This window comes from Xyrauchen texanus, chromosome 12 (assembly GCF_025860055.1).
Source record: "Xyrauchen texanus isolate HMW12.3.18 chromosome 12, RBS_HiC_50CHRs, whole genome shotgun sequence".
NCBI lineage: Eukaryota > Metazoa > Chordata > Actinopteri > Cypriniformes > Catostomidae > Xyrauchen > Xyrauchen texanus.
In genome coordinates, this window is record NC_068287.1 from 37765347 (window position 1) to 37783264 (window position 17918).

Genomic DNA, 17918 nt, shown 5'->3' on the forward strand with positions numbered 1-17918 from the left:
TGTAAAGATTTTCTAAACTGATTATGCAAAAAAACGACACTGGTACCGTGATCTGTATCAGCCGTTACTGAGATTTCCAATATCGGAATCGGATCGGAAGAAAAAAAGTGGTATCGGTGCATCCCTGAAAACAAGAGTAGAAAAAGTAAGGGGACGTTCACACATGACATATTTTTGCATTCAATAACAGCTAAACAGCGCAGAGAATCAGAATATATTGCGATATGTTTTTAAAAGTCAAACTTCTTGTAACTTGAATGATTTTGATGCTGAAAAAGCGATGAGACTTATCATTATAGTCAAAGATGTTCGTATAGCACGTTTACGTAAATCAAACAAGAAATGCAGCAGAATTTAATTGTATGTTACTAATAAGATGGGTAACCTAACTCAGTCTGAAGGTGCGGTCACACTACACTTTGCGCTCCATTCACTCCCATTCAAATGCAGGACACCGGAAACGCAAGCTTATGCAAAGAAATGTTGCATTCAGCTGCAGACTAAAGTGTGCAAATTTGTATAATGACAAAACGTTTCACCAATAGAAGATCGAAACGTCACCAATTGACCTCTTGGCTCAATACATGAAAATAGCTACATACTGTATTTCAAAACTGTATGTTTTTATTGTTGCCGTGTCTAAAATGTCTTGCATGCTCACGGCCGAATGTGTCCGCAGATTGAGCTGTAGCCTAGTGGTTGGCATGTTGCACTACAACACTAATTTCTACATGTGGGTGAGTTTGAATATGTTTCGTGTCATATCCCATTGTTTCCTGTCCTTACTCAACTGTCCAATATTTAATTAAATGGCCAAATAAAAAATTTAACCCTTGGGTTTTCATGTTTTCTTCCTAAAATATAAAATAACACCATTCAGCATGCACGACATGGACGAATAGAAGTGAATTAGCTGAGAATCATTGATGATAAACCACGGTGTCATTAACCACTTCTATTGACGTCATCATCATCTGAATTTTCTTTGGATCAAGAGTCAGTATAACTTTAATGGCATGTGGTGCACAAGCCATGGCAGTGCAGTACTCCTCACCCCATGTCTTTCCCTTCTTCAAAGTTTTTTTGGGGGGGGGCTTCCACCAAAGAACGGCTGGTTTCTTGTTTTCCCAGAGCGAGGGGAGCTACCCTTCCTAAAGACGTGCCAAAGGCATTGGAGTTTCCTGAGGCCCATAAATCACACTGGTTATTTGCAAACGCTCCTTTTACCAGCTTCAAAACCCAAGTTGGTAAATAAAGTGCTACCCTCAAGTCTAAACAGCCAAAAAGCTCTTACAAAGAATGTAAATATCCTGCACCTCTTTTCTCCACAATTTCAACTTGTTTCATCAAACCGATTGATAGATATGTCTAGTGTCATAATACCAAAATGTAATTAGTCGATACCAATACCAGTGACATTTCATAATTTTTTGCACCAATTTCGATACCAAAGCGAAAACAGTTTTTTTTTTTTTCAGATTTATTAGAAAAAACACCTTTATTTCAAATATTAATAGAATGATAATCAAATTAAATTAAAATGACATGTATTTCCAAAGTCCCTTTAAGGCATGTCAGGTCACTCGATTGTCATGTTTAGTCTTCACTGCATGTTTATTTGGTACAATACAAATACTTTTTAAAGCTACAAAAGTCTTCCAGCTATGAGTAGTTTTCTCTCGTAATATCTCATATACTGTAGAAAGAGTGGTCTTTTTCACATTTATTTTAATTTATGTATGTATGAACTTGGTACCAAAGTAACAGCACTTTTGACATCCCTAGATCTGACTAACTCAAACTGATACTCTCTCTGTCTTTCTCTCTCTCGCTCTCTTTCTCTCTATCTATCTCTCTCTCTCTCTCTCTCTCTCTCTCTGTCTCTCTCGCTCTCTTTCTCACTCTTTCTTGCTCTCACTCAACTATGTGCCATTAACAAGAAGAAAATGCAAAACAGATTTGAGAGGGCAGTCTACTGCACGTTGCTATGTGCTATTTCTGGAAAGCAATATTCATGCTTTTTTTCTCTCTCTCTCTCCCTTTCCATCTTGCCCCTCTCATTTCTCTGAAGCATAGCTGGTTTACCGTTGCTAAAGAAAATAACCATGACGTTAGCTAGGCTCTCTGCAAAATAGACTTTAAAAAAGGGGGATGGTAGAACGCGCCTGTAGAGCTCAAATAATGAATGGTTCCTCATGGGAGACTGTGGATACAGATGCCTGTTTCAGTCAAAAAGCTGTAAAATCAATATTAAACCTCAAAGTAATTAAGTGCATTGAGGGGGGAAAAGAATCACTCTGTCCATTCTTGAAAACGTCACCCATTCAAAAGTACAAATTTCTGCTGTGTATAACTTTTTGATTGATGTAGCGTTTTCTTAAAGTGATTATTTCCTCATTGCAGTGTGGTTTCCACTGACCGCTTTTATTGGAAGGCAAACCATTTTGGGCTTTGAATGCAGTTTGTTTTTTTAAATGCGATTTTACATTTTGTTCAGACAAAGTCATTTTATACCTACCACAAATTTTTCCCACTGCTAATGCATGTTACAGTTTGCATTGTAAAACCCTCATGGAAAGGTTGCATCTTTACATTCATCTGCATTAAAGCACTGCTGTTACAGCCTTAGACATTCAAATGGACATCTTTGGCTGTTGCGTCGTCACGCTGTTTTTTGAGTGTTCCACTACAAGCATTGCCTTTTTAAGATGGTATGTCAAATGAAAATCAACTTAAAATGCATCGTGAGACCACTGCTTTCTGTTCCACTCTGTTGTGTTCCATCTAGCTGTTTTTAAACACAAGAACACATGTTATGTTATTTCAGCATAGGAGATGTGTCCGATCGGGGTGAACATGAAATCCGCATAATTTTACATGGCTTACTTAAGACCAATTAAGACCTGAGTCGTTCAGGCAACCTATTGACCACTCAAATTTGGAAATGTGTATTTTTGCACATCCCTAATTTCTACAGACACTGTTTTAATGTATCGCAGGCCTGCACATTCTCAGAATCTATCTTGTTTCTGCTAAGAGAAACACTTCCTGTGATTCACTGCTGTGTCCCAAAGCTTAGCAAAAAAGGTGCTCCTGCAGAGCAGAGACAAGCGCAGGTACATTTATTAATTACTGTCCTTGAGGCCCTACCTCATCGCCCTTAACTTTTCTCGCTCACTTGTAGGCATGAACTCTATATTGGTGACTATATCGGTATCTGCCAATATTAATTTATTTTGCCAGTATCCTTTTTTCCAATGCAAGGTTTCGCCTATTTTAATAGAAACACTTTGAACCAAATTGTAAATGAGAGGTTTCATTGTTAACAATTTTTTTAAACAACAGACAAACAAATAAAGATTTATAATATTGGTTATCATATTGGTTATTAGGAATGTTATTCAATATATCGATATATTATCGATTATTTATCGGCACGTTATTCTATCGATATATTTTTGTGGCATCGATATATTAAAATTAGCCAACATTTAATTTAGAAGCCCAATTTGAGTGCTTCCTCTGTTTAACAGTCTGGCGTAATAGCGTTGGGAGACACACACACACACAAAGAGCTGTAGTGGGGCAGGAGATGGCAGTCCAGGGTTAAAAAAGTTGATTTTGCTGGTTAGTTTATGAAATTGGTGAAACTGCGCAAACTGAAAAATTACAAATTGTGCTGTTTAGTATGCAATTTCTCTGTATGTAGCCTTGAAGAGGTTTCATTCAAGCTGTCAAACCACAAAACTACATACTCTAGGAGGCTCTATGAAAGATACAATAGATTATCCAGTGATGGCTAGATTTGGATTTTTATGATGGAAAATTTGAATTTAATGGAACACTATGCGAGTTGCGCTCCATAGCGCTTCAGAAAGTTGATGCTGAGCGTTGGCAGTGTCTTCCTTCCTTTGTAGAAAATAAATAGTTGTTTCTAATTTTAGAACGCACCTTGACCTCCGCAAGACGCGTCTGGTGTGTGACCCCCTTTAATTTACCCTGCTGCTCACACTTTATTAAAGTTGTGTTGAAAAATATGTCTGAAGACTATTGTGCAATCTTATGATTATCTGCCATAAATGTATAAAAAAATTATCATTACACAGTCTATGGCGTGTATAGAATGAATACTTTATTCTGATGGGTCAATTGCTACATTCTGCGGTTAGATATTTTTGTACAGTGACCTCTAAAAAGAAAATTTATCATTGTCACGTGCAATCGATGTAGTACATGGTGCTAATTTCATGTCTCTTTTAATAGTTTGTAGTCTCTTTTTTTAGTAAAATAATACAATTAAAATAAAAGTACATAAAAAAATCTATAAAATAGTTATGGTAAATTACATATATTTATTTTATTATTATAAATAAAATAATTTCAGTGCAAATCAGTATCTCATGACCATTTATTTATTTAATTGGTAAGTATCCATGTATTAAGCGTAATAATGTATAGTCAGCCAGTCATTATCACAAAATAAACCAGCTCACTGTACATTATCGCTTGCTTATCAGCTATTTTATTGTTCAAACTTTCTATATTGAGGACCTTTACTCTCTTTAGCTTTCTGTGTGTCTATTCCTCTTTGTCTCACTTTGTCTCTGTACAACAGAGCATTTGGACTAACTGCTAAAATAAAACTCCTGTGGCAGGATTGAAAGCAGGAAACGGTGTCAGCAAATTGTGTCAGCTGTAAGGTTCTCTTTCAACTTAGATTTGAAAGCAAAAGGACAACCCTTCAGTAGAGAGGAGAGGAGAACATCAGGTTGTTGCTGCCATGAGGGACAGAGTCCCTTAGGATATCCCAGCTAGATGTCAAGTTGAACAGTTGTTGACAGGGAAGCAGACTTTTTTGTCTCTTGCTGACATTTGGGTAGTTGATGCATTGACATTTTTTATATCATCATCAAGATTTTAGGGTAAAATGTATATTAATGTATAAGGGAAAGTCTAAATCGTATGTCCTTTATGTATGGCCTATAACTGGTCACTGTTGTCTACTTTACCTTTTTAATCACCTTTTGCTTTCTTTAGTTTATTTTAAATGATCCTCCAGTGTTATTAATTGATTTTTTAAAACCACACACATTCCATGTATTGTCACAATTAAAATTAGTTCATAAAATGCACAATAATTTTAGAAGAATCCACAAAATTCGATTTAAATTGGTCTTAGATGCAGATTACATATAAGTATTTTATATGAACTACCTATTCACTCTAATATCTGTGATTCTGCAAGATTTAATGTACTATTATGGAGTTATTATCAGGTTAGATGCATCATCGAACTAACATCCAAGTACTGTCCATGCTCACATTCCTTCGGGCAAAAAGGTGGGGCTTATATCACGTATTATTGACATGCTGTCAGCATGCCTTTCATCAGGCTCCTCCAGTCAAAGGTTATCTCTGCAAAAACACACCACACTGCAGTCACCACCGATGTCTGTAGAATTGATCCAAGATGGGAGATACAGAGCAGTATGAACGAATGGAGGGAGATGCATCGAGAGCTACAGAGCCGCCTGAAAATGTAGCAAATCCTAAAATAGATTTGCTCACTTTTAAAAGCGCAGTGTGCCTCTTTCCCTCCCCCTCTCCCCTTAGAGCATTATTAATCCAGGGCTAATTATAACTGTGCTTTTCGCAGGCAGACTGTGTTCTGTTGTTGCTTGTGTTTAATCTCCTCTGGGAGTGAAGTGAAGGACGGGGGGTGAAGGTGGGGAGGAAGATGAGGGGAAGGCATTCGAAACCAGGAAAGACCCCCTGCTTTAGTAGAAATAGGGTCTCTAGTTAAGCCTCTTGGATGATTTTCTGGTGTGGTTATGGTACTACAGAACCATGTGTAGTGGTACATGAAAGTGTTTAGAGGAATTAGGCATCTGAAACCTGGAAATGCGATTGGATTTTCATGTGCATGTCTTAATTATATAGAGGAACTGCAGTGTTAGAAACAAAACAGATACTCCCATCACATAACAAATGACCAACATGCACAAGCATAAAAAAATGCCATCATCATCATTCAGGGTTTAACTAGATCCTTATATATATATATATATATATATATATATATATATATATATATTAAAAATGTCTCCCCTTTTTCTTCCCAATTTGGAATGCCCAATTCCCAGTATGTTCCCAAGTCCTACTGGTGGCTTAGTGAATCTCAGTTGCCTCCGTGTCTGAGACTGTCAACCCATGCATCTTATCACGTGGCATGTTGAGCACTTTATCGCAGAGACATAGCACGTGTGGAGGCTTCACGCTATTCTCCGTGGCATCCTCGCACAACTCACCACGCACCCCACCAAGAGCAAACCACATTATGGAGACCATAAGGAGGTTACCCCATGTAACTCTAACCTCACTAAAACCAGGCCAATTTGGTTGCTTAGGAGACCTGGCTGGAGTCACTCAGCTCACCCTGGATTCAAACTCACGACTCCAGGGGTGGTAGTCAGTCATGCACTGAATTCATTAAGTGGTCAACATTCCACTCTTCGTTATTTTAATATATAGGTAAGTAGTACATATTCCGGACACTCGTATCACTCTTCTTTTGTGAACAAACTGATCTTGACTATAAAATGTAGAAGCATGCGATTTGGGATGCAACTGATATTTATTAAACAGAATGTTCCTGCATGCTAATTGGTCAATCATCTAGCAGAATGACTATGTCTTCTATCTATACTTTATTTAATGCACTACTTTTTTACCCCGTTTCCACCTGGTATTAAGATTTTTTTTTTTGTGATCCGAATACAAGTGGTCAGCGCTAAATACAGGTGGAAACAGGGTCCAAAATGTTTTTTAATCATACCACTGAAACCACATAAGGGGTAGTAAAAAAAATTCACGCTTTTTTTTTTTTTTGGCAGTATGCTATTGTGCAGTAACACACTGACATAGTTATTGGTATATGTTGTCATAAAATCAAAGACCCTCAAAATCCAAACACAAGTGGTCACAGGAGATCCATTTGAGATGCATGGTTATGATACCAGCTGGAAACAGCAATACGTCTTGGCTGAGCACTTGTGATCGGATCACCGAAAACAGAAAGCGCACCTTAATACCAGGTGGAAACAGGGTCATTGAATATTACTTAATGTTTAGTGATTCTAGTAACTTGTTTTTCCTTAGTCTGAAGTTCTTGATGTATATTATTTAACACAGCTGAGGTCAGGGGCCTGGGTTGCTCAGCAAGTATTGATGCTGACTACCACCCCTGGAGTCGTGAGTTTGAATCCAGGGTGTGCTGAGAGACTCCAGCCAGGTCTCCTAAGCAACCAAATTGGCCCAGTTGCTAGGGAGGGTAGAGTCACATGGGGTAACCTCCTCATGGTCATGATTAGTGATTCTCACTCTCAATGGGGCACATGGTAATTTGTGCATGGATTGCGGAGAGTAGCATGAGCCTCCACATGCTGGGGGTCTCTGCGGTGTCATGCACAACGAGCATTGTGATAAAATGGCCGGATTGACTGTCTCAGAAGCACCTGGATTGAGGTGAGTAACCGTGCCACCACGAGGACCTACTAAGTAGTGGGAATTGGGCATACCAAATTGGCAGAAAAGGGGATAAAAAAAAAAAAAAATTGCTCATCTGCTTATAAACAAACTTAAGCTAACTGCTGCATAAGTGGATCAAGTATAGATAAACACACACACATATATATATGCACACACACCAACCCCATGCTCTAAAACCAGTATGAGTATGTGGAAGCTATTTCTAATCATTCCTGCAGGCGGTAAGCATAATCCACAGAGTACGGTATAATCAGATGAAAGGTAAATCTGGCTACTCAAGCATTCTCTGGACCTCTTCCAGACACTCCATTGATTAGTCCTGCTTGGCTTATTTATCCAAATAACATCAACAACTTTTACTCTGTCTTTCTTTCTCACATCTATTCTTCTAGTCTCTCTCGCCCAGCCTCACCCAAGGCTTATACAACACTTTTATTTTTAATGAGGAGGTACCTCTCTCTCTCTCTCTCTCTCTCTCTCTCTCTCTCTCTCTCTCTCTCTCTCTCTCTCCCTCTCTCGGTTCTATTTTCATCCTGTTAGGTTACAATGCTCTTACCTTCTTTTTTAATACATGGGTAAGTGCCTCTGCAGAGATGCAAAGATGTGTTTTTTTTTTACTGTTTTTCCATTACCTTTGTCCTTGTTTAAAGGTGAAATGTGTAATTTCTGCACCACTAGCATCACCAAAAGGAATTGAGAAAATAATGACACAGTAAACAACATGTTTGCATGCTTGATTCTGTTTATATCAGTCTGCAAGTGAGCGTAGCGTGTGTGTTTGTGTGCGTGGGCACTAGAGTAATTTGTCAAGTCAGTCCACTTTGAGCTTTCCTAGGGAAATTCCCTGGAAACCCCCTTAGTCTGCCCAACCTCCTCACTGAGGGACTTCCTCGAAGACTCCAGTCCGAAAACACCTCCTTTTTCTTTTCTGTGTCTTCATGTGTTTTTCATCTCCATCTTCGTCTTTCGATCTAAAAAAAAAGCTTCTTTCCAATATGGGGGAGGATGATACAGGACAAGAAGTTTGAAAGAGGAAAGATATTAGCTGTAACGGGCAGGAAGGCTCTCTTTAATAATCCCTATGGTTGTTAATAAACAGCTCAAAAGAAGTTTTCCATTGGGATCTGGGTGTCTGTCACGTAGATGTATTGTTTGGACTGATAACTGGTCTGTGGAGCTGCCTTGTACACGGTAGGCCAAGAACAAGCATAATAACAAAACGTTTAATGGCTTTTACTAAATTTCAATATGAAAAGAGATTTAGTTCTTTGAGAGTTTTGAAATGATTTACAGAGTTTGAAGGAAGGTATACACACATACAGTCATATGTATGGATAAATCTCTGCTAAGCTCATCTGGTCAGTAACAGGAGCGTTATCCCTGACGACCTCAGCTGGCCAAGCCCTGATGTCAAAGGCTCGAAACAGTCAATCGGTCCGAGGGCCCGAGGAATGTTATATATAGCCCCTGACTGATAAAGGAGTTGTAATCTGATTTTCATGTAAGCTGATCGCTTCCGCCAGGCATTCTGCAAAGAAACCAGATCATTAGCATGTTTGTAAACTTTACCCGACTGTGGGAGGGCAAGCTGGGTGACAGCAAAGGCTGATTGACATGTGGGTTAATGTGTTCTCTGTTGTGAGGGACCCCAGCGTGTTGGCCTCGAACCAAACACTTCTGGTCCGTGCAGACTCAAGGACACTACGTCGACTCTTCGGTGTGTTTGAAGAGAAAAACAATACCCAGTTCTATCATACTTCAACTAAGCAGTATGCCAATTTTCAGTATTAAACACATGGATTTAAAGCAATTAAGCAATAATTAGATAAAAAGATCATTTTTAAAAGTCCAGAAAAATCTTTCTCTGCTTGTCCAGGGCAGCATCTTAATTCACCTACTATTTGTACTAAATATTATGCATGATTAAGATTGGTGCGTTTCAAATCAATGTAAATTGAAAATGGTTTGTGTGCCCAGATGGTATTCTATTTTGCATGCTTTCATATATTCCTGTGTGAAAGGCAGTTATCTTTTAATGTTTTCAGTTGTTTAATAATGGCAACCAAAATGATGGCAAATCTTCTACAGGAGTTTTTAAAAGTACCTAGCTGTTGTATATTTTGCCAATTGGCAGATATTCCTGGATCAATGTCCTTGTCCATTTCTATCAACTAATCAGATTTTAGGTTTGCATTTAGGATAAATGCTAGGGTCTTGGGGTTAGCGTCTTGTGCACACTACCTACCAATGTATAATTTCCTCTAAGTTTAGAGTTTCTTTGACAATATTGTTATTCCGAAACCAACTAAATATGTTGATCCAGGAAAATGTCATGCTTGGCAAAATCGCCTGAATTTTAAGGTAACATAATGAATTAAGGTAGGTGCTAATGCATGCATGCAAATGCAGAGAATATCTCCCAATAGAAGTATGTGCTTTCCCATTACCAGTGTAGTACATAATGCAGAGTACAGTTTGCGAATTGAGACGCTGCCCTTGTCTAGTTTCCCATACTCATAAGCCAACCCTTAATATGGCAAACAAAACCACAAAACTGGTTTCCGAGTGAGAAGCAAGTTCAGACTGCTTTGATTTAAACTACAATTCAGAAGCAGCTATGACCAGGCTATCTTTAATGGGAGCACTCAGTTTTCCTGACTGCAGGCCTGTGGAGAGAACTTAGCCCAATAAGCACTTGAGGCAAGAAACACATTGCTATCCCCATGGCAACTCATTACTGCAGCAAAACTGAAAAGAGTGTTTGAAGGGGAAGAAAACAAGTACAACAAAACAATTACAGGAATGTTGGAATTGCTGGTTCTTTTTTGGCACATCAGTTGTGCCAAAGGCTTTCGCTGAGAAGCTTTAGGAGGCTCATTTCTCTGGCAAATGGTAGAGCTGGAAATCTCTAAGATATGGAGAGAAAGTAAAAGAGAGGGGTTGGACTGCTTACTAGGGCTGTGACAATTCCTAAGCCTCAGGGAATCACCTTGGCTTCCCCTAGGTTACATAACAGCATGCCTACATAACAGCATGCTTTTTATTTATTTATTTGCTTATTCCTCATGACTTAAAAGGATGCACTTGGTAGAAATAGCCCTTGTGCACTGGTCTCGGTACAAGCATAGAGGGTGAAGAGTTGAGCTGGACACCACAAAGAGAACAGGTTTGAACCCAGCCAGAGAGTGGGTTCAGTGGAGAGTTATTGAAATCTATGACCATTGTGTACTTGTACCAGGCACTTGATCCCAAGTATCTTTAAGGAGAATTCCACTGCATTTGGTGTACTAAATGTCACTTTTAGTAGAAGTATCTACCCAGTGTCAACTAAACAAGTAGCATGGAGTTACAGATTGTACAGAATTTAGAAATTCCATGCAAAATTGTGATCCGGGCTTTATAGTTTATGTGACATTATTAATGTGTAAATCTGTGTAAAAACATTGTGGCTTTAATAAAGATCTGCTTTTACCAGTGGCATGAGTTTTAGGTGGGACTATCTGTTTTCCCCAACAGTGGAAGATGGGGGGCAGGAAACAAGGGATGAAAGGAGTTTTTTGGGTAGCTGTTTGGGAAACAACCATTATTTTTGCAATTCTGTGTGGTTCATTTAGCTAGTGTAGAAATCACACACTTCACCAAGAAGGTGTAGCAGGTTCCAAAAGTAGTAAGGTGTCTCGCTTAATTAGGCTAAAGTTTAACTATCTCTCTTTTCAGCTGTGGATGTGAAGACCTTGCTACCCTCTGGGATGCAGAGCCCAGTAGGAGGTGGAGGAGATCAGGGCAGGGGTAGCGGAGTGCCGGTGGACCTGCGAACGGACCCACGTCTGAGTGCGCTGAGCGCGGTGGATCCAACACTAAGAGAAAAACAGCTTCAGCATGAGCTGCTATTACTCAAACAACAACAAGAGCTCCAGAAACAGCTGCTGTTCGCTGAGTTCCAGAAACAGCACGAGGTTTTGACCCGCCAACATGAAGTGCAGCTACAGGAACATCTTAAGGTATGACCCATGAGTGACTTGATATGTGTGTTGGGATATGCAAAACTACATATTTTAAAACTTTGAGTAGTCAGTGGGTTGCCTGAACTGTAAGCCTTGGCTGGTTGTGGGCATTATATAAGACACATTCTTGCATGCAAAAACAGCTAGCGCAACAGCGTGGAACAGAATACAGGTGTCTCGAGATGCTTTTTTTTTTTCCAAGTATGACTATTTTTAACTTGACATCTTAAAAACACAATGCTGGTGGCAAAACGCTCAAAAACAGTACAAGATGTAATGCAAATCATTGCTGTAGCAGCAATGATTTAAAGGGGATGAATTTAAAGTTGCAACTTTTCTGCAAGGGTTTTACCATGCAGATTGTCTAACAGCTAAAGCACAGTGAGCTGTCAGCATGCTTTTTAAAGCACCCCTGCTAAATATATAAACACTGACAAAAGTTATAAGAAAAATCTAAACTAGTCGACCTATTTTATTGACTATGTTGTTGGATGTCTAGTCTAAATTTGTGACCCATCCCTAGTGTTGTGTTTAATGCATGCATTATGATGAGCAGGTCTTGTTTGTTGTCGTGTCTGTACACACCATACCTCTGACCTCTTCCCGAGCAGCAGCAGCAGGAAATCTTGGCAGCAAAGCATCAACAGGAGCTGGAGCAGAAGAGGAAGTTAGAACAGCAGCGTCTCGAAGAGATGGAGAAACAGCGGCTGGAACAACAGCTCATCATGCTACGGAACAAAGAGAAAAGCAAAGAGAGTATGCATCTCATTCCATTAGTCCACCAATTCTTATTGTGTATGTAATGGATCTACTGTAAACTCATTTTGATGGTGTAGTTAACTGTCCGATCATCATTTCCTGTGTTCTAAACAGACGTGATGCAAGGTGTTACAGTCACATCCAATTAAAATAGAGTTGATGGTTAAATGTACAGTTATTGAGGGGATTTTTCATTGAGGGAGAGGCTACCTGGTACGATGCTGTAGAATTATAAACCAATAAATCGGCAAAATGTCCTGTCACTCGGAACAGTTATGGCTGGTTTGAACAAAACCGAGAAGAAAAAAAAAATACTGTGCATGGAGAAGCTTTTATCGCTTTACCACATCACATCACGATAGAACACGCTGTTACTTCTATATAGAATATTTCTGAATTGGGCTCTGTACAGTCTGCAAAAAAAGAGAAAAAACCCCCCACAAAGATAATGTTATTGTTTGTAAAGTTTGTATTATTATATGCTGCCATGAATATTCTTTGAATATCTGAAGGCACAAATTGCTCTATTATTTCTTATCTTTTGTTATTTACCAATTAAAAACAACACAATGCAGTACTAGACTTGTTTCAGCCACAAAACTTATTATTTTTAGCAGGCTATGTCGAAACTGCCCATTGCTTTCCACAGGGCACTTTCAACACTGTGCCAGCTGCAGTTTTAAAATGTCACTACATTAAAACGCACACCTCATTACACACGACATGCAGCAAAACAGAGGTATTTTGAATAGACAGACAGCATTAGATAACTAAATCTAATTACAAGTGGGGGTTTCTGTAAGATAGAGCACTACCCCCTATCATGAGGGCAAATCACTGGTTAGTTAGTGGTGCTTACTAAGACAAGCATCACTGTTACTCATAATTATGGTTATGCGTTTGTACTAAACTCTTAAACTTCAAGGAATATTCTGGGTTCAATACAAGTTAAGCTCAATCGACAGCATTTGTGGCATAATGTTGATATCCACAAAAATGTATTTTGACATTTCCCTAGTTTTCTTTTCAAATCTGGGTTACAGTGAGGCACTTCCAATGGTAGTGAATGGGGCCAATACTCATATAGCCACAAGACGTAAACAATATGCATGTTAACATGGTTTTATTTGGATAAAATCGCTTAGTAAACTTTTCTGTGTAAAGATATATACAATTTTACAGCTTTGTTGCTAGGACGATGTAATACCATAAACCCAAAATCCTTAAATTACTGTAAAAAGCATGATTTAAACAACTTTTCAGTTCAAATAATACACAATTTTTAACAGAGGAATACATGTTAGTGCTTTTATAAAACCATAAGCTTCACATTTTTGCCTTTAAACCCTCCAAAAATTGGCCCCATTCACTTCCATTGTAAGTGCCCCACTGTGACCTTGTTTTGGCTTATTTTATTGTTTTTACTTATTATTTTTTTGTGGTAATCAACATTATGCTGCAAATGCTTCGAACTTGTATTGAACCCGAAATGTTCCTTTTAATGAATAGTTTACCCAAAAATAATTTTTATTACAATTCTGAAAAAAGATGGCAGTGAATGGTGATTGGGGCTAATGTTCTCAAAATTTCTAGTTCTAATTTTCATTCTCCAATTATTCCTGTTCTCTGTTCTTAGGTGCCATAGCCAGTACTGAGGTCAAACTGAAGCTACAAGAGTTCCTGTTGAGCAAAAAAGAACCCAGCCCTGGTGGACTAAACCATTCTTTCCCTCAGAAGTGCTGGTGAGATGCACATTTCTATTCCATGTCAAACATGCTGTATTCTCAGTCTTATTTTGAGTCGATAGACCTGAATTCAGAGAGCTTTGTTTTCAAAGCTAGGTTTAAATGTATTTCTAAGAAAGTGGGTACAGTGTACTGGATTCTTTTGCCGCATGATGTCATGTTATAAGCAAACCAGTATTACATTTTCACACATTAGGCTACAAGTATCTGCGTCTTATTTTCTCTCAAGTTATGAAATTGTGATGATTGAGGTTTTTAATTGAGTGTGTATATCTATGTATGTGTGTGTGTTTTTAGGGGAGGTCATCATACGTCCCTGGAGCAGAGCTCCCCTCCGCAGAGCAACACACCAGGAACACCTCCCTCCTACAAGCTCCCTCCACTGCGAGGGGCCTACGAAGGCAAAGATGACTTCCCTCTTCGTAAAACCGGTGAGTACACCTGGATACCCTGATTTTTATTTTGTTTGTTGTCTGAAATGACGCATTACACCTTTAGAAAAGCTCCCATTGACTTCACTGATTGAATGTTTGGCATCCAGAAATGATGTCATAATGTCTTGTAATACCTGATGATGTCATATTGGCCTGCTTGCTTCAGCTGCTGATGTCAGCTAGGTCAGCTCTCTGTCTGAAAGCCAATGCTCTTTCTTTCTTCACCTTTAGGGAATAGTTTGACCAAAAACTATTAACTGTATTCTTTTGCTACTTAGCAAACAATGCTTTTTTCTTTTATGAAATGCAAATGTTGTTGTTTTACTAGATTCATTGTATTAATGAGTAAAAGTTGACCGTATTGTAAGGCGTTAACAGACTGAATAAAAACAAGTGTGTCTGTTTGTTTGTGAGCATCTTAATGTCACAGCATTATTTGCCTTCTAGAACTTTGAGCTGTTTAACAGTGCAGTGGTATGCAGAAGTATCACACAAAGCAGTGTGTGCGTGTGTGTGCGTGTGTGTGTGTGAGTGTGCGCGTGCGTGCATGTGGGAATTGAGGCTCTTCGATGAGGAGTCTGTAGGTGTGAGTCATAATGAGTCATCAGAGCAGTGGACTTAGACACATACACACACACACACACACACACACGCACACACTGGTCATCTCTTCACCCTTACAGCCATCAGCCATACTCTAATACACCCACACAGATTCAATCAATCTGTGTTTCTACACACACACACATCTTCGATTTGCTTTTTACACACAGCTATCTTTTAAACTGTCACACCTACGCTGCTTTTATAAAGCTCTCTATAACAGAACTGACACACATACCGTATGTGATCCTGCTGATAGGGGCATGCACACACAAACACACACCCTCTGGCTTGCAACGAGTAATTTAGCGCACAGATGTATTTGTTCTAGGGCTTGGTGATAGATTGAATATTTACAATATGAAATAAAGCAGCATCATGTATATCTCAAAGATTTTCGTGTGCTGTTTATTTGGTCATGAAGTTTCATAAAGAGTGTGTAATTTGTCTAGTTTTCATGATCCTTCCTTGGCTCATGACTCACAAGTATCAGAGTGCTCAGAAAGAGATGTTTTAATAGCATCTCTGAAGTTCAGTTTCCATGAATCAGTTTAAACTTTTTTTTTAAATCAATCAAATTAAAAATGGTTCAATGATTAAAGGAATATTTCGGGTTCAATACAAGTTCAATCAACAGCATTTGTGGCATAATTATTACCACAAAAAATTACTTTTGATTCCTTTTCTTTTAAAAAACGGCTTATAAAAAGATATAAAAAATATAAAAGGTTTAATTTTTTATATATTTTTATATAAAAGTAATTTTTTATATCTTATAAAAAGATATAAAAAATATAAAAGGTTACAGTGGGTTACAGTAATGCACTTTCAATGGAGTGAATGCAGCAAGTTTTTGGAGGGTTTAAAAGCAGAAATGTGAAGCTTATAATTTTACAAAAGCACTTACATTAATTCTTGTGTAACAGCTCATGTATTATTTGAGCTTTAAAGTTGTTTATATTGTACATTTTACAGCCGTTTTAGGGTTTAGGGTTTGTTGAAATTACATTGTCATGGCACATTTTCTTTTTAATTTGGCTATAACTTCACACAGAAAAGGTTAGTAAGTGATTTTCTTACACTAAAATCCTGTTAACACGCATGTTATTTATGTCTTGTGGTTATACTTCTGAAACAGTTAGTATTTTAACGTTTACGGATTGGCCTCATTCACTTCCATTGTAAGTGCCTCACTGGAACTCAGATTTTTGCTTTGAAATAAATTTTCATGGTTATCAATATTATTCTATAAATGCGATTGAACCCGAAATCTCTGGTCATGGTGGTTTTAGACTGATGGCGAGGCATTTTAGGTCAGGTGGAATCTGTTATCTCTGATCCAGTTCGTTTGCTGGCTTCCATGGCTGCAGCACGCAGAGTTGACGTATTGACATATGACATATTATGGACATTTTATGATTTAGTACAGTTAAAAATATGACATAGCACCTTTAAGAGTTCCATTCATTCAAAATAGCTGTCAGTTAAGCCATTAACTGATTATGCAGAACGGTAGCAAGTGAGCTGCCTATGTTTTCGGATGCAGCCCAAAGTAAAAGCACTTCACCTGTGCAATAAGGAAATGTCCTATTCACTATGTGCTGTATGTACAATCGGTTTGATTCCGTATTTTTTTAGTAGATGTGATTGATAATGTGGACATGTCATCCATGGTTGCTGGACTACTGTGTGTACTTGTATTTCCTTCTTCGTAATATACTAACAATGTCTTAATGTGCAAATAAATGACAAAAATGTGATGACTAAACAGAAATCTAAAGAAACTGCTATCTACCATTTTTAAAATACATATAGTGTGTGTGCGTGTGTAACTACAGACAGGTCTGTTACCATGGGCATAACGCTTACTCCATATTACCAGTGTTATGGCAACACTCGACAGCAATCTCCTTACATAATGTGACCTCCGTTTGTGTGTCTTTCTATGCGGTATCACCCCTCCTCCCCCCATCTCACACTTTTATTTTAAATCTAATTAAATCCATACTAAAGCCACTGATGGCATTAGGGCTAAAGTCTTCTCTGCTCTATATGACTAGTGCGACAGTGACGCACAAACCAACCCAGAAAAAACACAGGGATTGGTCAAGCCGCATTACACCCGCCGTGTTTAGATAATTGTCCCTTTTTCTTTTTTTGTTTGTTTTTTAAAATAGTCAAATCCCATTTTATTTCAATTCGTTTAATTTGGCCCGTCATCTCCGGAATCAACACAGATAAAATTGCCGCACAGTAAATATAGCTGTTATATATAGCTCTAAAGTGTATAGATGGGTGAAAGTGACAGAGAGAGATTGCTGTCCATGGTCCTGATGCACAAGAGAGACTGGTCCAATGCTTAATTTGTGGTGTTTGCTAAAACAAGTATCACTATTACTGTATAGGGATTTGAAAAAGCCTCTAACCCTACGTATTAAACTGTAGCTAATTTTTCTAGCACTGTTTTTTGCTACCAACATGAATGAGACCTGAGATAATGCAGCTTGTTGATAGGTGTGCTATTACTTTTCAGCCTTATAATTTTTACCTGGCGGACAATAAACCGGTGAAAAAATCTCAGAAATTCATTGAAGAAGGTATACAATCCCCTGGAGACTTTCTGTGGGCTTTTTTGAGTTTGGCCAGTGCCCTGAACAAGCAACCACCTAGCCACGCCCTAGCAACCACTCAGAAAACAATAGCAACCCACTGGCCATCCATAACACCCTTATATTGCAGTGTTAAGTTTTATTTGGGTAAGAAGCACGCAAATGTTTTTAAGAAAATATAAATATCTAGTTAATTTGTTCTCTCTTTCTCTCTCT

At 38.4% G+C, this 17918-nt stretch overlaps 1 protein-coding gene across 5 annotated transcripts in view; it reads left to right on the forward strand.

The window, feature by feature from the left end:
- The window catches only part of LOC127652708 (histone deacetylase 5-like), an 87893-nt gene that overhangs the window by 44372 nt on the left and 25603 nt on the right, over positions 1 to 17918 (forward strand). For all 5 annotated transcript variants that reach the window (XM_052139028.1, XM_052139029.1, XM_052139025.1 and 2 more), the window contains 4 exons: positions 11266 to 11549; positions 12164 to 12308; positions 13948 to 14053; positions 14354 to 14487. In XM_052139028.1, the coding sequence (XP_051994988.1) occupies positions 11266 to 11549; positions 12164 to 12308; positions 13948 to 14053; positions 14354 to 14487 (669 nt within the window). The remainder of the gene's footprint in view (positions 1 to 11265; positions 11550 to 12163; positions 12309 to 13947; positions 14054 to 14353; positions 14488 to 17918) is intronic.